General features: G+C 41.0%; 1 protein-coding gene across 1 annotated transcript in view; it reads left to right on the forward strand.

Moving 5' to 3' along the window:
- The first annotated feature begins 4176 nt into the window (after positions 1-4176).
- The window catches only part of EVPL (envoplakin), a 41754-nt gene continuing 22856 nt past the window's right edge, over positions 4177-23074 (forward strand). Inside the window, exons 1-7 of the mRNA XM_074224526.1 lie at positions 4177-4427; positions 8105-8204; positions 10521-10675; positions 10846-10972; positions 21586-21711; positions 22441-22479; positions 22737-22898. Coding sequence (XP_074080627.1) covers positions 4345-4427; positions 8105-8204; positions 10521-10675; positions 10846-10972; positions 21586-21711; positions 22441-22479; positions 22737-22898 — 792 coding nt within the window. The 5' untranslated portion in view covers positions 4177-4344. The remainder of the gene's footprint in view (positions 4428-8104; positions 8205-10520; positions 10676-10845; positions 10973-21585; positions 21712-22440; positions 22480-22736; positions 22899-23074) is intronic.

The raw sequence follows: 23074 nt of genomic DNA on the forward strand, positions 1-23074 counted from the left end.
GGCTGGTGATGGCCCAGGATGCAGTGGGTGACCTTGGCCTTTCTAAATTAAGGTCTTTCCCAGGTCTCAGTTTGTCTGAAGCAACACCCATTCAATGACTAAGGAGTAGGTAAGGATTGAGACAAAAGAATTTAGCCACAAAAGCGAGGAGGATAGCAGAATGTATCAGAAAGCAAAGCCCAACAATATTTGTTTACAAGAAATACTTAAAATGTAACATAATTATATTAATGAATGTATTAATTTTATAAACTGAAGAAATAAACAAAAAATTGAATTGATAAAACCAGGAGTTAAAAACAAAAAATAATTATTAATAATAAACTTAACTAGTCTGATTTTTTAAAGTTGTGGAAAATCAAATTGCCAATGCTGAAAATGAAAAAGGATTATTCATAACAAATGAAAAAGGAATAATGGAGAGTAAAGAAGGTATTTTGCTCAATCATATGGCAATCACTGTTAACTCAAATGAAATGTATTCACCTTTATCAAAAAATAAACTACCTAGGAGAAAAAAACCAAAAAGAGAGAATTTGAATAATCCAATCTCATAAAAAAAAATTGAGCAAAAAGCTACTTCTGAAGTGGAAAAATAAACAAACAAATACAGGACCAAATGGGTTTTATCTTACATTCAAAAAGAAATTAATTATAATAGCATGCACATTTTTTTGCAAAAATAGAAAAGGAATCTTATTAAAATTCTTCTACAAAAGAAATATAAAAGAAATATAAACCTAATATCTAAACCAGGGAGGGATAAAGCAGAGAAAAAAAATCATAGATCAATATCCCTAATATAAATGCAAAAATAATATTAACAAAGATGCTGCATCAATATTTTTAAAGATTATATACATTATATAATATATATTATTATGTATTATGTGTATATTATATACATTATATATCTGATCAAGTTAGATTTATAACAGTATTGCTGAGATGGCTCAACATTAGGAAGACTGTAAACAAAAAAAAAATCAGCAGAGCAGCACCTAGTGAACACTATACAATAGAAAGAGTATCATCTAATAGAGACTACACATCCAGTACTCTGTCTGGCAGAGACCATGGATCTAAGGAAGCCAAAACTGGCAGAGATTGTGCATCTAATTAAACTATGAACAATAGAGACTCTTTCTATCAAGCAACTTATAATGGAAACTAAATAGGAAGTACCTGGTGGCAGAATGATTTGAGTTTCGAATTTCTCTTTTACTACTTGTACTTGAACCATACGCATTCACTAAATGTGTCTACCTTCACATACATAGTCTAACCATATCCCCTATGAAATTTTGGGGGTGTGCCATAAAGTGCAACATACTGCCTAATACTCATTGTAATTTGATTATCTTTTCTTTTAAGAATTCAGATCATGAGGGTGGCTAGGTGGCGTAGTGGATAAAGCACCAGCCTTGGAGTCAGGAGTACTTGGGTTCAAATCTGATCTCAGACACTTAATAATTACCTAGCTGTGTGGCCTTGGGCAAGCCACTTAACCTCATTTGCCTTGCAAAAACCTAAAAAAAAAAAATAATTCAGATCACGGATTCCTAACCTGGGGTTCATAGATCTCTTTCATTTTATAAAAATTATACTCAAGTCCTTAATTTCTTTCTTATTTCTCTTTTTAAATGTTTTGTTTAGATCTTAAAGGAATATATTAAAGTTTTTGTTAATAGCTGGAATTTACTATACTTCACCCTACTAGAAAGGGTGAAGTGTAGGTCTAATACATTTTAACCAAGCTTTTTTCCACTCTTCCCAATGAATTTTATTGAATAGGGCTTTTTTCCCACTGTTTCATAACCTTGAGCTAGTCAAATACATCTTCTATTTGCCTTTTATTCTAATTCTGAATTTTCTGTTCTTTTCCATTAATGTATTTTCCTGTTTTTTAAAATTCAGAACTATGTCATTTTAATAAGTACTGCCTCAGCCTGCTAGCATTTATTATACCCTTCCTGAATACCAGATACAGTACTAAATACTTAGAATACAAAGAAAAACCAAAGAAATTTTCTGTTCTTAAAGGGTACCCATTGTGTAATGAGAGGAACTACATTCCAACTGCTCTATACAAACAAGATATCAACAAGATAAATTGGAGGCTCTCTCAGAGGGAAGGCACTGCAGTAACAAACCCCCCCTTATCTGCATTTTTCCTGCCATAATTCCCCATTTTTGTCATGGAAAAACAAAAGAATAGAATTTGAATGATAAATGTCTATGTAAAGTCACCAACCTCACTTTCTCTCAGGAGCCATCTGGGTCCAATGACCAGATATAGATCTCGTAGACCTTTTTACCACTACCTAATTCCTCCTGGAGTTCAATGAGAGTGTCTGTTTCTGCAAGGAAACTGAAATACCAATCTCTAGGTGATCCTGTGAGATAGTTTCAATGTTAATTTGGAGCTGGAGTCTCTTCTTGGGACTAGTTCTTGGATTGGTATCCAGAGAGTCTAAGGATGGAGATAGTTATGGTGTAGGGTCAGGGTAGAAGTTTATGAGGCTTTCCAAACTGGCTCTGTGTCAGTTTAGGAGAGGGACAACCAATGTAAGAAAAAACAAGACTGCGTAGTGGATAAAGCACAGGCCCTGGAGTCAGTAGTACCTGGGTTCAAATCCAGTCTCAGACACTTAATAATTACCTAGCTGTGTGGCCTTGGGCAAGCCACTTAACCCCGTTTGCCTTGCAAAAAAACTAAAAACAAAAAAGACTTCACATTCATGAAGGGATGACCCAAGGAAGAGGGATTTGAGGACTTTCTCTGATTGGTTCCAAAGGACAAAACGATAAACAGTGGACAGAAATGGTAGAGATGTTGACTTCTGCTCAAAATTCCTACCAATTTACAGGCAACCCAAAAGCATAGGCTGCCCTAGGTGGTAGTGGGATTTTCCATTACAGAATGTTTTCCATTACAGAGTAGATGATAATTTTATTAGGAATATTGTAGAGAGATTTGATAGGACTGGATGACTGCTGAGGATCTTCCATCTCTGAGCTTCAATGGTTCTATCGTTGGAAGGTCTGGTGGCTAAGTAACAGTTCCAAGGACTCATGGTACTACTTGTTTCTTTTCTTTCTAGAATATGTAACAAACACTGCTTAACTCCCAGGTTGCTGGACAAATGCCTCTTCGCCTTCAGGGACAAGCTCCTCATGCTTAGTGGGAAGACATAGCAAAAAAGAAAAAAGGGGGCAGCTAGGTGGTGAAATGAATAGAGCACCAGCCCTGGAGTTAGGAGGACCTGAGTTCAAATCCAACCTCAGACATTTACTAATTACCCAGCTGTGTGGCCTTGGGCAAGTCATTTAATCCCATTGTTTTACCAAAAAAAAAAACCCTAAAAAAAAAGATTCTGCCTTGATGAATCAAGTTTCCCCATCTGAAAGAAGCAGGATTAGGTCTTCTCCAAGGTCACTAGGCAGCTCTGGCTTTCTCTGGATCTGTGAAATTTGGATACTTTATCACTTCAAATGGGAAGAGAATCTAGGAGTCTTTAACCCTAAATTTATTTAAATGAGACGAGTGCTTGGGATAATCAGGAGCAGAGGGATTGGGGGCATTGGCAGATATTTGGTGGCTTGTGGGAAAAGAGGAAGACCAAGATGTTTCCATACATGCTCTGATGATCAGTTGAGATGAGAGTGAGTGTGTGTGTGTGTGTGTTTATATAATGAGTATATATATTCACTAGATGAAGGGAAGGACTGTCTTCATCTCTACATGTCCATTTCTCTGGACCCATTTCCCAGACAGAATCTTTTCTTTCTGACAGGACTTTCCCGGCTGCACCGTCAGCGTCCCTGTCCTCCTCCCTGTCTCTGAACATCTCCCCCCTTTCCTGTGATTGGGGTCCCCCTCCTCCCTTGATCTCTGGGTGGCTTTCTCTTTCTCTGGGTGTGTGTGGGTGGAACAAGTCCAAACATTCTCTGGGAGTCAGGCAGGCCCTACAGCCGCACCCTCTGGGTTGTACTTTCCTCCAAAACTGGTTGTGCTAGTCAGGTGTGTGTGTGTGTGTGTGTGTGTGTGTGTGTGTGTGTGTGTAGGGGTGGAGTTGAGGGGTGGCTGTGTGTGTGTGTGTGTGTGCAGGGGTGCAGGGGTGCAGGGGTGGAGCTGAGGTGGAGCTGGCAGGAGCTCGGAGCCGCTCAGCTACGCTCACCTGGCAGGGAGGAGCCTCCCAGAAACTCCTTGCCTGGCCAGACCCGCCGCCCTCCACAGCCGGTCCGCAGACACCGGGGTCCCTCGCAGCTGCCGCCCGAGCCTGCGCCCGACCCGCGTCCGAGCCGCCCCCGGAGCCTGAGCCAGCGCCTCCTTCCACCACGATGTTTAAGGGACTGAGTAAAGGCTCCCCTGCGAAGGGGGTCTCCAAGGGCTCTCCGAAGGGCTCCCCCAGCAAACACAGCAGGTGAGGAGTGGGCCAGGTAGGCGGCTATGGATTGGCGGTGGGCTGGGGAGGCGAGAGCGGGGTGGTCGGTAGCCTGGAGGCGGCCAGGACCGAGCCCAAGTCAGGCATCCCAAGCCCCGAAGGCCAGAAGGAACTTTTGGGGCAGGGAACCTGTCGTGTCTCTCTGAGTTTGGGCAAAGGTAGAGGGAGACGTGCCCTTTCATTGTGCACACTTACAGAGGGGGACACTGAGGTTTGTGGAGTGGAGGTGATATTCCTTAAGGGGTAATTCTTTCCCAAATGGAAATTGGTGACAGGCAGGTACCAAGGTGGGGGCTAACGAGATGGATGGGTGGGCAGCCAATGGCTCCCTTCAATATGCGCACTCAAGAAAAGCAATCGGAGGAAGGTTAGAAACTTTCCCCTAGCCCTCAAATGGAACACAGGAGTATGAGGGAAGGTCCTGATCAATAGGGAAGGCCATTCTCGAGGAGAATCTTTCCGGTTTCAGCAGCTCCTGGCCCCATCTCTCATTTGCCCCAGGAGTCTAAAGAAATCTGTTCCCTTTCACCCCCTCCCCCCAAAAAAGTGTGGGTATAGGTAGACCTATCACTGACCAATAATGTCTTTCTTTTTAAATGGATGTTTTTCATCTTTATGATACATTCATTTCCGATTATATCCCCCTCCTCCCCAGTACAGAGTACCTTCCCTATAACAAATATTTAAAAAAGAAAAGTCAACCCTTTAAAACCAAGCAACACATAACTGAATCCAATAGTTGATGCAATATTCCATGGCCAGTCTTAAACCTCTGCAAATGAAAGGAGGGAGGCACCTTTTTTACAACTCTTCTCCAGGTCCAAGCTTGATCATTATAATTAAACTATTGGGAGCTCGGTTTCATTATGTTGTTCTTTCTATTTACAATGCTGTCATTGTGTATTGTTTTCCTCATTTAGTTCCCTTTCCTCTGCATCAAGTCCATATGTCTTCTCATACACCTCTGAATTCTTTCTTATTTATCTTTTCTTAACAGGGCTCACGTATTTCATTAAAATTATGTACCACAGTTTAATCATTCCCTTGGCCATAGGTACCTGCTTCGCTTCTAGCTCTTTGTTACCACAAAAAATAAAAAAATGATGCAATGATTATTTTAGTGTATATAGGATCCTTCTGTATTTGACCTGCTCAGGGGATCTGCCTGCCATGCCCAAGGAATATTTCACTTTTTCTGGGACCTGGACCTCTTTGGCAGACAAGTGAAATTTTTGGAGCCTTTCTTAAGATAATAAAGTGCAAAGGATTACGGGGGAAACCTACTACATTGGTTTCATACTCTATTATATTCTTAACATTTTATTTGAAACCAATTGCGATGCAGTTATCAAAGTATTTTTTTTAAATCAAGTTTCCAGACACAAGGTTAAGAAGGCCTACCATTATGTTAAGTCCTAGGGGAAGATATTGAATTTAGGATATCAGGGAAAGTACAGCTTTGTTCACAAGGCTAAAACTTTTGGTTCTTACCCAGGACCAGAGAAGAATTTGGGATCTGAGGAGATGTTACAAGTGATGTGGCAGTTGCCCTTCTAATGTCTGGTTAGGTTGGGTAATGGTTTCTTTCCAGATCTCTGGGAGAAAGGGAATCAATCCTGAGGGACTGTCCTCTGTGCCATGAGATGATACCTAAACTGGTCTTGGGCTATTCTCCTCTGCCCACCTCACCAATTGAATCCCACAGGGTGAGTGAGTGTCAGACATCCTATCATACAAAAGAGGAAACATATAAGTCCTGGAAGAAAAGGGGTTAGAGGATTGCTCCTAGCTAATCAGGAGCTGCTCTCAGATGTGTTCCTCCCCTAGACCAGGGGTTCTAAACTGTTTTTGTACCAGTGTCTTCTTTGATAGTGTACTGAAGCCTGTGGTTCCCTTCTCACTATGATGTTTTAAAATGAATACCATAAAATATATAAGATTACAAAAGAAACCAAAAATTTATAAAAATAAAGATGCAATTTTTTCCCCATCTGAGGTCATATACCACTGGAATCCATCTACAGATGCTTTTCAAGTTGGGGTGTGCAAGGGGTTCAAATTAAAAATATCTGCCTCAGATCCTTGTGAATCAGAGACAGAAAATGATAGTGGAGCCTTTTTTTGGACTGTCTTGGCAATGAGTAGTCAACCTGGGCTCTTGAAGTCTGCTTCCAGACCTCGATGAACTCCCCTCTTTTTACTTGGCATCAAAGTGACAAGCTATCTTGTACCCTGGGTCTCAGAATAGGTGGAGGCCCCAAGATGACACCTCCAGATGAAAGGTTAATTACAGGGATAAGAATCAAGGTAACCACTTCAGGAGTCAGGTGTCTATCTAGATTAAACATAAAAAGTTCCAGATAAGACTCCAAGCTAGAGTCCTGTCTGTCCCTTGATGGTACCAATGCCCAGGGAGGGACAACTCCCTGCAGGCCAGAAGGGCACATCCCTTAAAAGTCCAGGAAGGCCACCCAGGGCCCCAGGCCACCCTTGCTTATACTTTCAATGTCCTTGGTAGGTGTGGACAAATAAAAGCTCAGATAAGTGGAGGGTTCTCTCTCTTCAGGATTTTAAATTCAGAGAAGGTTCTGAGATGACAAGAGGAGAAAGATGAAAGAACATTCAAGTTCTGTCCCTGGGGAAACTCATCTGCTCATCCTAGAAGGACTCACCACCAGAGGTTTCTCAGTGAGTCAGTGACTCACTGTCTACCTATCCCTCCCACCCAAGGAAGTAGGAGGAATTTGGGTGGGGTCGTGCTGGGCCCAGGATGGGGAAAACTAAGGGAGCTAGATAGCTTCCTCCCCTGCTCTAGGGTCCCTGCGGACAGATGGAGATCTGGTTTGCTGAGCCTTCAGGGGGTAATATGAGTCATCTGGGTTGTGGTGGTGAGGGAAAAATAATCAAGATCCAGACCAGGAAGGGATCCCAGACAAGAAGATTATACCAGACCAGCCTCAATTCCCTCAAAGGGCAGTGAGGTACAAACATACTTAGGCTAAACCCCTAATCCCTAGTGAGGGGCCAATAATGATCTGACTACCACTGTTTCTGTCCAATGATCTGACCCATTGACATCTGCCCAAACCACTATGAATCTGAACTCTGCCAAGTTGATGCAGCTTCTATAAGGGTTGGAAATGGAACATTTAAAGCTTATTTTTATTTTATTTTCAATTAACAAGCATTTATTTTCTCTCCCTCCGCTCATGCTAAAAAAAAAGGAAAGAAGGAAGGAAGGGAAGAAGAGAGGAAGATAGAAAGGAAAGAAGGAAGTTAAAATGGAGGAAGGGAGGAAGGAAAGAAGAGAGAAAAGAAGGGAGGAAGACAGAAGGAAGGAAGGAGTGAAGGAAGGGAAGAAGAAAGGAAGGAAGGAGGGAGGAAAGGAGAGAAGGAAGGAGGGAAGGAAGGGAAGAAGGAAGGAAGGAAGGAAGGAAGGAAGGAAGGAAGGAAGGAAGAGAGAGAAGGAGGGAAAGAAGGGAGGGAAGAGGGAGAGAGGGAGGAAGAAGGAGGAAAAAATGAGGGGGGAAAGAAAGGACGATAGAAAGAAAAGGAAGAAAGGAAAAAGAAAGAGCAATTCTCATAACATATATACATAATTAAGCCTAACAAATTCCTTCATTCCCTGTCCTCTTTCTTCCTCTGATTCCCCCAAGGGCCTCTACCCAGGAACTAGCTCAGCTCATCACCCGAATGCAAGCCAATGCTGACCAAGTGGAGAGGGACATCCTGGAGACCCAGAAGAAACTGAAACTGGTGAGGCTTGGACAGTCTGTATGGGGCAAGGGCTCCAGGAAGGTCAGGGAGAGGGATGTGTGTGTGTGTGTGTGTGTGTGTGTGTGTGTGTGTGTGTGTGTGTGTGTTTTGGAGCATTCTTGTGTTTATCCATTAGCACACATTTATGAAGCAAGTACTATCTATATGCAGATAGCTATGGTTTGCAAGCTGTTCCAGGGTCAGATCCCTCCTTTAACACATCAGGGCTCTGTGACCCCAGACAAGCTGTTTTATGGTTCTTTCAAGTCTCTATGTAATTTTGTAATAACCTTCCCTGCCAGATCCAGTCCTTATCCTATGAGTAAGAAGCACTGAACTAAGGATTGGGTAATACAAAGATGAAAGTGTCTGCCCTCAAGAAGCTTACCTTCTGGTGGCAAAATAGGACACACACACACACACACACACACACACACACAAATAAATACACTGTAAAATGTACTTAGGTCAAAGGAGAGATCCAAAGACTTCTTGGAAGCCTGATGAAGGAAAGAGCCCTTCTTCCTCAGATGGTACTTTTCAGTCTTAACATCCAAAGATTTTTCTCTCTGGGAGATTCACAGGACAAAATTAGAGCTGAGAGGAATCTTAAAAATTTGTCCAGTCCAACACCCTTTATCCCTCACCATACACTTATTAAGTGCTGCCTATGAATCAGGTAGGACAGCTAGATAGTGATCTGGAGAGAGGACCTGGAGTCAGGAAGATCTGAGTTCAAATTTAGCCTCTTACACTTACTAGCAGTATGACCCTGGGCAAGTCACTTTAACACTGTTAGCCTCATTTTATTATTGAATATATATATATATATACATATATATATAGTCACACATTTTGTATATAATCTATATGCATATATATACATACAAACATACATGTACAGGGGTTTTACTGGCAAAGTTACTAGTGTGGTTTGCCATTTCCTTTTCCAACTTAATTTACAGATGAGGAAACTGAGCTAAAAGGATAAAGTGATGCCCAAGATCACATGGCTAACAAGTATCTGGAGTCAAATTTGAACTCAGAAAGATGAGTCTTTCTGGCTTTAGGCCTGGCATTCTATCCACTATGCCACCTAGCTGACTACATATATGTGTAAATGCATATATAAGTAAATACAAATAGATGTACATATGTCTGATAAAATATATAGATATATATACATGTGTAACAACAAAAATAACTGTTCAATGACTCTCTGATAATAAACTGAGGCAAACAGGGCTAAGTGACTTGCCCAGGATCAAACAGCTGGTAAATGTCAGAGATCAGATTTGAACACAGGAAGATGAGTCTTTCTGATGCCAAGCCTATCACTCTACTGACTGCATCACCCAGCTGCCCATACACAGAAGAGATGGAAAGTATTCTCAGGGAGAAGGCACTAGCAACTAGGGGAGATGAAGAAAGACCTGGTCTGCCCCTCTTAAAAGAACTCAGTATAAAAATTAGTAAACTGAGGCCCAACTTTGGGGTCCAAGATGGGCCCCAGGCTGAGCTCAGATCCTTCACTTTGCACCATTTTGCCTCTTTCCCACCTGCTCTGGGGGGGTGCTTTCCATCTGGGGCCGCCCCTTGTACTTCTCTTTGTTCCTCAGCCATTCCAGAAATGGAAGTCTCCAGATCAAGTTGAAAGGGGTTTTTTTTTTATCAGTGCTGAATGATTATAGGTCCCCTTTACCTGAGGTGCACAGTCTAGCACTTTACCTTCAGAGGATCCAAAAACAGGAGGAGAAAGTAATAAGAAGAGACATTTGTTTATTTAGATGTTTGCAAAGCATTATCCTATCAGAGCATCTTATCTGAGAATTAGATAACCACCAGTCAGTGAATTTAACATTTGATAAGTTCACTGTGTTAGCAGTGGGAATACCAAGAAAGGCAAAAGACAGTTCCTGCCCTCAGAGTTTACTCTCTAATAGAAAAAAACAAGAAGAAAACAAATATGTACAAACCACAGAATAAATAGGAAACAAGATACTAGAATTAAGAGAGATTGGGAAAGGTTTCCAGTAGAAGTGATATTTTAGCTAGGATTTGAAGGAAGTATTATGAGAATACAGAGGTGTCGAATGACTCGCCCAGAGTCATTAAGTAAGGAGCAGACGCAGATCTGATCTTCCTAAGTGCAGGTGTGGGGAGCGCTCTCTGCACAAGTTGTCTCTAGAAGACCCTGGCAATGGGCACCAAGGTGGCTGGCATGGACTTAAATTGGCAAGGGCATCCAGGGACAGAGTGGTAGCCTGGGGAAAGGATGGCAGAGATAGCCTGGGTACCAAAAATGTGTCCCCACAGGACAGGACAAACAGTGAACAAAACCAAGCCCTCCAGTACCAAGAAGAGACAGGTCGGGACCTAAAGGAAGCTGAGATGCTGCTAAAGGACCTATTCCTGGACATGGACAAAGCCAAGAGACTGAAACATCCACAAGCAGCTGAGATTGAGAAAGAGTGAGCCGGGAGGTCCCCCAAGGGGGAGTGGGACCCTGACCCTGGGAAAGGGGAAAAGTGGGGGTGGGAAGGGATCGACCCTCGGGTTCTGTGGGCAATGAGGGAGCCAGGTAGGAAGGTGCCGCCCCTGCCCGCTCCCTGACGGCCGTGCCCACCTTCCCCACCGGCAGCATCAAACAGCTCCATGAACGTGTGACTCAGGAGTGCGCCGAGTACCGCGAGCTCTACGAGAAGATTGTGCTGCCGGCCGACATAGCCGCCAAGGTGGACTGGGCTCGGGTGCTGGAGCAGAAGCAGGTAAGGGCTGTCCTCCTCCTCCTCCTCCTCCTCCTCCTCCTCCTCCTCCTCCTCCTCCTCCTCCTCCTCCTCCTCCTCCTCCTCCTCCTCCTCCTCCTCCTCCTCCTCCTCCTCCTCCTCCTCCTCCTCCTCCTCCTCCGCCGCCGCCGCCGCCGCCGCCGCCGGCTGACCCGCACCTGGCTTCTGAGATGTTCTACCTGCCTGCTTCCTCCCTATCTCCATCACACCTGGACACGCAGGAAGCTAGGGTGAATAGGCTCCTGGACTTAGAGGCTAGAAGACCCGAATTCAAATCCTACCTCAGATACTTACTGACCCTGGGCAAGTCATTGCTTCAGTTTCCTCCTCTGTAAAAATGGTCGGTGTGTACTTTCGTCTTGCTTAACTAGGCTTATTGATAACAAGATGGGTTGGGAGACGGAAAGAGCAATATTAGTAAAGCACCAGCCTTGTGTAAATCAAATGGAATAATAAAGTGCTTTAGAAATGCTCATTATTATTAGGAGTTATATCCATCACCTGGACACAGTCTTTGCCCTGAGTATTTTTCAAGCACCTACTTTTCAACAGTTTAGCAAACATTTATTAATCACCTACTATATGCACTGTGCTATCTGTTCTGGATACTGACAAAGTATGAAGCAGTCCCTGCCCTCAAGGAGTTTACATTCTAAAGGAAAGGGATGGATGGGATAAAACACATATACAAAGAAGTCATACAAGGTAAATTAAAGAAGAAAAGAACACATAATTAGGAGTGAACCAAAGACTTCTTTTTTTGTTCAGTTGTTTCAGTCATATCTGACTCTTTGTCATCCCATTTGAGGTTTGCTCAGCAATGATAGTAGAGTGATCTGCCATTTCCTTCTCCAGCTCATTTTACAGATGAGGAAACTGAGGCAAACAAGGTTAAATGACTCACCCGGGGTCAAGAGACTAGTATGTGTCAGAGATCAGATTAGAAATCAGGAAGATGAGTCTTTCTGACTCCAGGCCCAACACTCTGTCCACTGTGCCACCTTAGCCACCTCAGTGACCCTTAAGGAAGCTAAACATTATAAGAGACAGAAGTCAGGGTGGAGTGCATTCTTGCCATAAAGGACAGATGGTATTGACAGCAGCATGTTCGGGATCAGCGGCCAGACCAGTTAGGCAGGATCATTGAGGAATGTGACGGGTTATTAAGTTTTCAGTTTGAATTTTGACACCTAGAAATCAGCAGAGGTTACAAAGTAAGGCTTGATTTGTGGTTTTGTTGATTGGCAAGCTTAAGAACATGATAATAATACACTTCAAACTTAAAAGTGTGTGGTGGGGATTATTGTTTATTTTTTTCCCAGGGAGCTGATTGTTAAACATTTACTAGCACATTGTAGAGTATTCTTAAAGGAAAGTAAGATGAAGGTTGAAAGGTTGAAAAGGAAGGTACTTTTGATAGGGAGGGGGGAATGTTTTTGAAAATGGCCAGTGTGTACTTTGATATATTTTTTTTTAATTTGGCAGAGGGGGGAAAGGGGAAGGGGAAAGGAAAGGGTAATGATAGTGAAGCAGGACAAAAAGAATGATAAGAATATTAATGATGCTTTTTTAAGTACACTGGATGCTATTTTTTATGATATTTTATTTATGATATTTTATTTTCCCCAATTTACATGTAAAGAGTTTTAAACATTCCTTTTTTAAAACAAATTTTATGAGTTCCAAATTTTCTCTCTCCCTCCCTTACTTCCCCCCTCACTGAGATAGTAAACAATTTGATATAGGTTATACATGTTCAAACAAAACATTTTACTATATTAGTCATATTGTGAAAGAAGACACAATCCCAAAAGGAGAAAAAAGAGAAAAATAGAGAAAGTGAAAAATAGTATGCTTTGATATGCTCTCAGACTCCATCAGTTTTTTCTCTGGAGATAGCATTTTTTAATCATGACTCCTTTGGAATTATCTTGGAGCATTATATTGCTGAGAATAGCAAACTATTCATAGTTGCTCATCATCCACTATTGCTATCACTGTGTACAATGTTCTATCCGTTTTTTGCTCACTTCACTTTGCATCAATTCAAATAAGTCAGAAAGAAGTTTAAAGGGAAACATACAAAGCACAGTTTTGGCATTAACATACTAAGTGTGAAAACAAGTTATACACAATGGAGATTCATAATTTGGAGTACAATTCTTTTTTCTATTCTTTGTACACTCACATGTTGATATTTTTAGTGTTCATGAAGTTCAAAATAGCAACAAAAAAACTTTAACTATATTTTAAAAACTTTTTTTAGTACTTTAAAAAAAAGTAGATAGGAGCCAGACTATAGAAGCCTGGGAAGAAGATGGGCAGAAATGAAGGGCAGAGGAGTTTGTATTTTATCCTAATGGTAATGGACAGTTGATTTTTTTTCCTGGCAGGGGATCAATATGGTCAGATATGTGCTTTCAGAAGATCATTTTGGCAATTGTGTGGACAGTGGATTGGAAAGAGGAGAAACAATTAGGAGATTATCATAATAGTCCAGATTTGAATAAGGGTTTGAATTAGAGTGAGGACCAAAGGAAAGGAAAGTAAATGTACAATAAAAGAGACAAAACATAGCTGATCAGATATAGGGGAAAGAGGAGGGAAAGATGAAGGACAATTCCAAGTTTATAAATTGAATGTTGATAACCTCAGTAGGAATAAAGACTTGGGAAGAAGTAAGTTTGATGGGAGATAATGGATATGTGAATTTGAAATGCCTATGGAATATCTAGGGCATCTAGGTAGCAAAATAGATTAGAGTACTGGATTTGAAATTAGATAGACTCATGTTCCTGAGTTCAAATATGACCTCAGACACTTACTAGCTGTGTGATCCTGGGTAAGTCACTTATCCCTGTTTGTCTCCATTTCCTCATCTGTAAAATGAGCTGGAGAAGGAAAGGGCAAATCACTCCAGGGCTTTTGCCAAGAAAAATCTCAGATGGGGTCACAAAGAATTGGACACGACCGACAAGTTTCAACAACAATGAAATATTCAAGAAGTGTCCAGCTGGTAAATCAATTATTCAAAAGTGGAGTTAAGGAGAGAAATTAGGGCTGGATATATAGATTTGGGAGTCATTGGCATAATAATTAATTAAACTCAGAGGGGCAGGTGAGATCATTAAGAGAGTATAGTGAGAAAAAAGAAAGTAGTTTAGGCCTGGGGAGACAGCCATACTAAGGAGATAGGAAATGGAGACTGAGGAGTGTGCAGAGAGATGGGTAAGAGAAGAACCAGGAGAGAAAAGAAGTCAAGAGGAAAGGAGCCTCCAAGAGGAAGGAGCCAACAAAAGCATAAAAAGTTTCAACATGGTCAAGAAGAATGAGGGTGAGAAAAGGTAGTCAAGTTTAGCAGTTAAAAGATTGTTGTTAACCTTGGAGATTATAGTTTCAGGATAGTGGGAGAGGATCGATAGATGGATTGAAATGAATTGAGAAATGAATGTGAAATTGGTGGAAATGTGAGAATTTATCTTGCTTTACTATGCATATTTGGTTTAAAAAAACAAACCTTTTTCTTTCTTTTGTTTCTCCAGTAATGGGAGAGAGAGGTAAGAAATTGAGGGGATATATAGATAGGTTATGGAGAAGAGGAGTGAAGAAGAGAAGGGAGGAAAAGGGAGAGGAGGAGCAGGAGGGGAGAGAAAAAGAAAAGAAAACAGAGCAGAAGAGGAGAGGAGAAGGGAAAAGAAGGAAGGGAGAGAGGAGAGAAGGGGATGGAAGAAATCTTTTTTGCTTTTTTAATACAAAAAAATGAACAGAAGGAAGGATAGAAAAAAAGCACAAACAAACAGGGTTGAATTTATTATGTATTTATAAAGAAAAGCAAACTCTACAATCCATAGTAATTTAAGATCTGTGGTTTAATTTTGTTGCTGTTCAGGCATTTGTGTCTGACTCTTTGTGAGCAAATGAATCATATCATACCAATACCGTTCATAGGGTTTTCTGGGCAAAGATACTAGAATGGTTTGCCATTTCCTTCTGGATTAAGACAAACAGGGTTAAGTGACTAGCCCAGGATCACACAGCTAGTAAGTGTCTGAGGTCAGATCTGAACTCAAGTCTTCCTAACGCCAGGTCCAGTGTTTATATATCATCTTTTCCCTTTATACCATACATGTAGAAATGCCCTTTTTATTTGGTGTTAAGTTCAGAATAAAAATTAATAAAAAGAGTATGATGGCAGCAAGAGTAGAATACTTTTTCTTAGAATATTTTAGTGAGTAGAAGGAGATAGGGTAATAGTTTGAAGGGATGCCAAGATCAAATGAAAGAATTTTAAAGGTAGGGTCTATCTGAATATGGAGATGTGGAGATAGGACCAGTAGATTGAAAATGACAGAGATATCATAGGTGGGGCAAACTTTTGGAACAGATGGAAGGATAAGAAATGAGTGTACATGTAGAGGGACTGCCTTTTAATGGACACTAAAAGCAAAGGAGGAGAGGTTAGGTGAAGATAGCAATGAGACTTTAAGTTATAAAGTAGAGAAGAAGAAACCTAGAGCAAATGGTTTCATTTTTCTTAGTAAAGAAGATATTTGGTGAGGGGGCTAAGAGGGTCATATTAGAGGCTAAGGAAAGAGCAGAAATTTGAAATAGCCAGTGATAGAGCTGTGATAGAGTGCAACTGGAAAGAAGGAACGTGATACAACAATGAGAGTAACCTCAATGAATTGAGATTAGATAATGAGTATTTGCAAAAGACCCCCATCAGCATTCTTGTATGATTTCTTACAAAACTATTAGTAGCAGGGAGTTAGAATGAGGAAGACTCAGTGTTGTAGATGAGTTTCTAGTTTTGGGTCAGGTATGGTAGGGTGTGCTGTTAAATATCCAACACTTGGATTTCTGAAAGGGAAAAAAAGTACACTTTTCATTTTAATTACATTATTAACATTTCTCCATCACTTTATTAGTCAAGACAATCAAGAATACAATAAATCAAGTTCTGATTTGGAATGTTTGCCAATTTCTGAGGTGAAAATGCTCATATGGAAAACTTAACTATCAGTTCTCAGACCTGGATGGAGCTGACTCCAACACTCCTTGGGTGTAGCAGAAGAAATAAGTGAACAATGAGCTGGTTAGAATTCCATATCTACCCCAGGTACAATGCCTACAGCAGCAATGGGACATATTCTTTGGTGATAGACAGTGAAGGGATTCAACTGGTTCACACTGGTTTGGCAGAACCAATACCTAATTTTATACTGAGTTTGGTGAACCATTTGTTAAAATAGCTATTGTAATCAGGCTCCTCTCTAAGGTGGGTGCCTGGGTAGCTGCTCAATGTGGAAATCACAAATTTACATTTCTTTTTTTTTAACATTCATCAGTGCAACAGTGTTTTTTAAGGGACAGTAGTAATGTTCATTCTTTCCATAGGTTAAAAAAAACTGACTGAACTATACTTGTAATATTTATTTATTCATTTCTTAAAACTCATTATACCTTTGATGAAACACTGTATTTTAATTCCCTCATTTTTGTTGCTTCAGTAAACAAACATATAAAAAAGTGCCAAACAGCCAGGCAGTGACAAACTGTTGTTTGTTAATGCTTTGTTATGCCCCAAATTCCCCAAGATATTATGTGAATGCTGGCTTTCCCTGAACGATGAAACCAATAGGAAGCTGGGATATAATGAACCAATAGAAATATAGATTTCAAGGGTTATCTTATCACCTATTTCAGAAGCCATGGAAGTAGAAGAAAAAAGTTAGAATAAGTAGAATGAGTTTTGGTTCTCTATATTCCATCATTGGCTGCTGTAGTCACAGTTACTTATTGTGAGTAATATAACATAATCTAGCTTTATGTACCTCTTTTATTGTTCTTATTTGAATATTAAATACATGAAATATTAAATACCATTTGATATATATTTTTGTATACTTAAAATGGTCATTAGGGCAGGGAATCAGTTTTTAATTTATTTGAATCCCACCCCTGGTTATAGGATCATAAAGCTAGAGTTAGAAGGGACCCTAGAGTCTATAGAGTTCAACCCCCATTTGATAAATGAGAAAATTGAGGCTCAGACTGGTTAAATAACTTGTCCAGAATCAGGCTGCTAGTAAATGTTTAAATACAGGATTTGAATCCAAATGTCCTTCACTTCTAGTCCAGTGCTCAACTCACCTCATGGTTCTGTGCACAAGAAATGCTTGTATATAGGTTTTATTCAAATTTGCAGTTTAATTGATTATTAATTCCCTCATAGTTACTGTAATACTCTATTTTGATTCTTTTCTCATTCCTCTGACTCTTCTTTCTAGATTTCCTTTGCTGGCTCCTTTTCTTCCCCTCTACTAACCCTAATTCTGGGTAATTCTAAAAGTTTTTCTTTATTCACAATTTGTGTTTACTCAATTAGCAATAAATGTTTATTAAGTTCCAGGCCCTGGAGATACAAAAGACAACCCCAGACCTCAAGGGTCTTATATGCTAATGTTGCTTGGGGAATCTCATCCAATCAATTATCATCACTATGTGAATGACTTAGAAGTTGTTATATGGTTCATATGGTTCATATGGTTGAATTTCTGTATGTGGAGTCTGGAAGACTCAAATTCAAGTTGTGCCTTTGGTGTTGTTCAGTTTCAGTTGTGTCTGATTCTTTGTGACCCCATTTAGGGTTTTCTTGGGAGAGATCCTAGAGTGTTTTGTCATTTCCTTCTCCACCTCATTTTATAGATGAGGAACTGAGACAAACAGGGTGAACTGTCTTACTCAGGGTCACACAGATGGTAAATATCTGAAGTCAAATTTGAATTCAGGACGATGAGTTTTCCTGAATCCAGGCCTGGTCTTCTATCCACTGTACCACTTAGCTGACCCAAGTCCTGCCTTAGACACTTACCAACTGTGTGACCTTGAGTGAGTCATTTATCTTCTCCGTGCTTCAGGTTCTCTCATCTGTAAAATAGGAGAGAGGGCAGTGGTTGGACTCTATGGCCTCTAAAATCCTCACTCCCACCCCGTTCCATCTTAAATCTATGATCATATGACTTGAAAATCTTCAAATGTTCAATTCTATCACAGGTGATTTGGAGGTAGAGAAGTGATGTGAGATTAATCCACAAATGAAATTCCGCTGCTGTTCAGTTGTGTCCAAATCTCTGTGATTCCATTTGGGATCTTCTTGGCAAAGATATCAGTATAGTTTGTCATTTCCTTCTCTTGCTCATTTTAAAGAGGAAGAATTGAGGCAAACAGGGTTCAATAACTTGCCCAGGGTCACACAGCTAGTAGGATCTGAGGCTGGATTTGAACTTATCAAGAGGAGTCTTTTTGTTTCCAAGCCAGAACTCTATCCATTGAGCTACCTAGCTGCCCAGTGAAATTCTAGAGTGAATTATTAAACGTATAGTTTCTGAGTCTTTAGAAAACAAAGGTGATTAAAAGAACCAAGCATGGGTTCACTAAGAATATGTTGTGCCAAGTTCACCATTTAATTTGAATTTAGCATGGTATTTGGTGAAGCTACTCAAGATATCTATATGGACAAAATGGAGGAATGTAGATGGTACAGCTGAGTATACTCATAACTGCTGAACAGTCACCCAAACTGTTAAATGAGGAAACAGTGGAATGTAATGGGAAGTAGAGTGTAATGGATTTGGAGTCAGAAAACCTGGGTTCTAAAACCCTTTCTTTTGCTACCTTTTTGAACTCTCCAACCTTGGTTTCTTCATTTAAACCCATGATTGAGTAAAGCCCGTTTAGATCTAAAAAGCTATGATCCTAAAGTATGTAGGGGTGTGGGTAGTTGGATAGGTATGCTAATTCAGTTAGGTGATGTGGGTAGAGTGCTGAGCCTGGAGTGTGGAAGACTCATCTTCCTGAGTTCTTATCTGGTTTCAGACACTTACCCTGTTTGCCTTAGTTTCCTCATCTGCAAAATGAACTGAAGAAGAAAAGAAAATGGTAAATCACTTCAGTATCTTTGCCAAGAAAACCCCAATTGGGTTTTTTGAGGGGTTTTTTTGAGGTTACTCTCACTGTGTTGAAGAGGAGGACATAACTTAATTAAAAACAACACACTAATCCAAAACTGAGGCTTTGCAAAACATTGGGACTATGGAATCAAAAACAGAAGGCAGCATAGGGTTGGATTGTTTAACAATATAATCAATGCCTACACATTTATACCCTATATCAAATTGTTTGCTTTTTCAATGTGAGTAGGGGGGTGGGGGAATGGGAAGGGAGAGAATTTGGAATTCAGAGTTTTAAAAATAAATGTTTAAAACTGTTTTTACATGTAACCAGGGAAAAATAAAATACTAATTAAATAAATTTAAAAAATAAAAATAAAAGTCTAAACAAAAAAAAAAAAACCAATAGAGTCAGTGCTATTAATAGAAGAAAAAAGAGGCTAAACCCTAAATTGGTGGAACTGGAAGAAAGGAGGGTTAGAGTGATTTCAAAGAATAGGGTTATATGGAAACAATGTAATGATTAACACAATGCCTTCTTTGGGGGATGGGGAGAGAAGCAAGAATGGGGGGAAATTGTAAAACTCAAAATAAATAAAATCTTTAAAAAAAAAACAAAGAATAGGGTTAGGAGGCATGAAGCAGAGGGAAGAAATGGAAGATCCATAAAGTATGAGGAGAAAAAGGAAGCTTCAGAGGTCAAAATCATGGAGGGAAAATAGTTCTAATTTTGAGATCTATGGTATAACTATCTTTGTGAGTAACGTTGTTTGTCCTTCATTCTCAAAGAAGACCATGACATCAGGGCAGTGATGCCATAACAAGCTAGTGAATTCGATTGGAGTGAGGGGGGTGCTATGCTAAGTCATCAGTCTTAATTTCTCCTCTGGAGTCAACTGGATCTAGTGGTCAGATATGAATCAGGATGACTGGAGACAGCCCTGGATGTGAGGCAATCAGAGTTAAGTGACATGCCCAGGTTCACACAGCTAGTAAGAACCAAGTGTCTGGGGCTGAATTTGAACTCAAGTCCTCCTGACTCCAGGGCTGGTGCTCTATCTATTGCACCACCTAGCTGCATTGTGGGTGAACGAGGTGATATGAAGACATAGATGATAGAAGTCAAGGAGACTGATGAACTGGGAAGACAAGGTACATGTATATTGAAGTCCTCAAGTGTGAGGAAAGGAACTGGAATGGAGAAAAAAAGACTCAACTCCTTGAAAAAGGAGAGTGTAATGATCTGGAGGCTGGTGGATTATACTAATTAAGACTTGAACTGGAGGATAAAGGTGGCTGAAGTAAATGAACCATGAGGAAGTATCTGCAGAGGGATGGGACAAGGAGAGATTCTGGAATGGACAGGAAGGAATATAACAACTCCTCCTGGTCATTTTGTGTCTCAGAGCCCTAGAGAAAGAATGAATTCCAGAGAACCAAATTTCTGCAAGCACCAGGAAAGAGTGTCTAAAAGTAGAGCAGAGAGGGAAAGGAAGTGGAGGTAGTCTGGCTGAGATGAATTGATATAAGTACACGGGGAAGACAGGAAATTAAAGTGGTACCATGGTAGTGCACTGGGCTTAGAATCAGGAAGACAGGTTCAAACCCTGCCTTAGACTTGTACTGGTTTTGACAAATGACTTTACTTCTCTGTGCCTCAGTTTCCTCATCTATAAAATGAAGGGCTTGGACTTGTTGGCTTCTAATGTCCCTTCCAGCTCTAAATCTAGGCTCCTATGATCCTGTGAAACAGAGAAGGGAAAAGAGGTCCTCGACTTAGGAAAAGGGACCTAAGGGAGCAGGAAGTATAGATTTGCTACCATAGAACTGTATAAACACACCAGTTGATTGGATTTCAGGGTTCCAGGTTCCAGCATTCTAAAGTACAACTTCTACTGTTATTATAATAACTCACAATTTAAATAGCACTTTAAGATTTACAAAATACTTCTTCACAATAGCCCTGTGACATGAGCAGTTCAAATATTATTTCCAGTTTTTTGGAGGCTCAGCTAAGCACTAGACAAACATCTCATTTTGTAGGAGTTACTAATTGGAGATAGGTGAAGAAAAAAGATAGGCAAGGATGAATCAAAAGGTTTGGGTTTGAATTCTGGCTCTCCTATCTCCTGCTTAAGTTTCCAAGTCATTTAACTCCTTTGGGCCTCAGTTTCCACATCTGTAAAATGAGATCTGGAATTGATCATCTCTAAGGTACCTTCCAATTCTTTGCCAACAAGCCAAGCCTTCCCATCTGGTTGACTGGAAGAACTCTGGTGCCTTTGGCAGAGACGGGAGATCACCCTGCTCTCGACAACAACCCAGTTTACCCAGTCCCGCCTCCACCTTCCCAGTGACCAAATGTGGCCAATCTTTTCTCCAAGCCTCATTATTGCCAGTTTGTTATTATTTTTGTTTTCTTCCTGCAACACTGCTGCAATGTTCAAGTCTAGCCCATTTTTACTGTTATCATCCTCAAGTGAGTAATGGTAGTTGAAATCAAAGAAGAGAGAGTTTTAGATGATCTGGGAATCTAAACCCCAAGACCCCCAGGAGGGAAAGAGAAGCTAGGGCTGGAAGGCACTTTACAGACAGCTCTTCCTTGGACCCTCTCTGAATCCCAGCCCCTGCTTCTGTCTCTAGAAACAGATCTGCGAGGGGCAATATGGTTCAGGGATGCCAGAACTGGAGCAGCAAATCGCTGAACACAACATTTTGCAAAGGGAGATTGAAGCTTATGGACAACAGCTTCGCTGCTTCAGTGGCCCGGTGGGTGAGCCTGTCTTTCCAGAACCCTCCCTCCAGCTTCTGGTCCAACCTTCAGGGTCTCACCCCATCTCCCCCTGCACCCACTATCCACCTTCCCTGCCCATGACGGGACCCCTACTTAAATGAGGTAATGCCATTCTGGGACAATTGAAAGTGTGGTCCCTTCTTCCCCTGTGCCATTTTCCTTCTACTTAGAGATGACCCCATAGTGAACAAAGATTCACAATCTATCTCAGTATCTGTGAACTGTGTGTTCCTGGGCAGTCATTTAATCTCTATGTGCCTCAGTTTCCTCATCTGTAAAAATAAGAGGATTGAATTTGATGCCTTTATGTCCCTTTAGACTCTAGCTCTATGATCCTGAGTTCTCTGAGTATCAGACTTTTAAGGTAATGAGGATTAAGTGACTTGCCCAGGGTCACACAGTTGTAAGTGTCAGTTATCTGAGGTCCTTCTCAGTCCATGGCCAGTGCTTTAGCCATTGTGCCAGCTAGCTGCTCCCTCCAGGTTGAGATCTCACATGGTAAAGTTCTAGAAAACTGGGAGGTGTCTTCTTAAGGGTATACATATCACTACGTGGATAAGAACAGGAGATCCTACTTCTCAGGTAGATCAGGTCACAGAGAGAGACTCAAGCAGATGACACCTTGATCCCCATCCTTGCTGTCCCAGGGCTAGCTTTTCAATAATTTCCTTTATTTCTTTCTTTCTTCACCCTGGTAACCTCAGGATGCTGCAGCCATCAAGAACCAATATCGAGACCTACTGGTGAGACTGGTGAACAGAACAAGGCCTAGTGGGGAAGGGAGGGATAGCTCTGGGGGCAGGAGTCACTCTTGAGACGGGGTAGGACAAGGGACTGAGCTGGTCCATAGGCAACTGATCTCTCCTGGGAATCAAAAGGGATTGTGGGGTAATAGATGAAGGGGGTCCCAAACCTGACACGTTTTTAAGTGTTTCTATCTTTGTCTTTGTGAATCTCCTCTTTTTTGTCCTTGGTGGGAATTTTTTCCTTCTGAGCACAGAAGGCAGCCACATGGCGAGGGCAGAGTCTAGGCAGCCTCTACACCCACCTGCAGAACTGTACTCGGCAGCTCAATTCTCTGGCTGATCAGCAGCGTCGCATCCTTCAGCAGGACTGGAGTGACAACATGGCTGACCCTGTTGGAGTACGCCAAGAATATGAGGTCAGGTGCAAGTCATAACTAGCAGTTTTTACACCTAGGAATTTGTTACAAAACAAACTTGGGGTGAGCTACGCAAAAGGAGAGCTCAATTCATTTGAGAACAGAGGGACAGACATTCCCAAGGATACCTTCAGGAACCCAGGATACTATGAAGTGATAGCCTCCTTGGTAGGGTG

The sequence above is a fragment of the Macrotis lagotis genome, chromosome 2, assembly GCF_037893015.1.
Source record: "Macrotis lagotis isolate mMagLag1 chromosome 2, bilby.v1.9.chrom.fasta, whole genome shotgun sequence".
Classification (NCBI taxonomy): domain Eukaryota; kingdom Metazoa; phylum Chordata; class Mammalia; order Peramelemorphia; family Peramelidae; genus Macrotis; species Macrotis lagotis.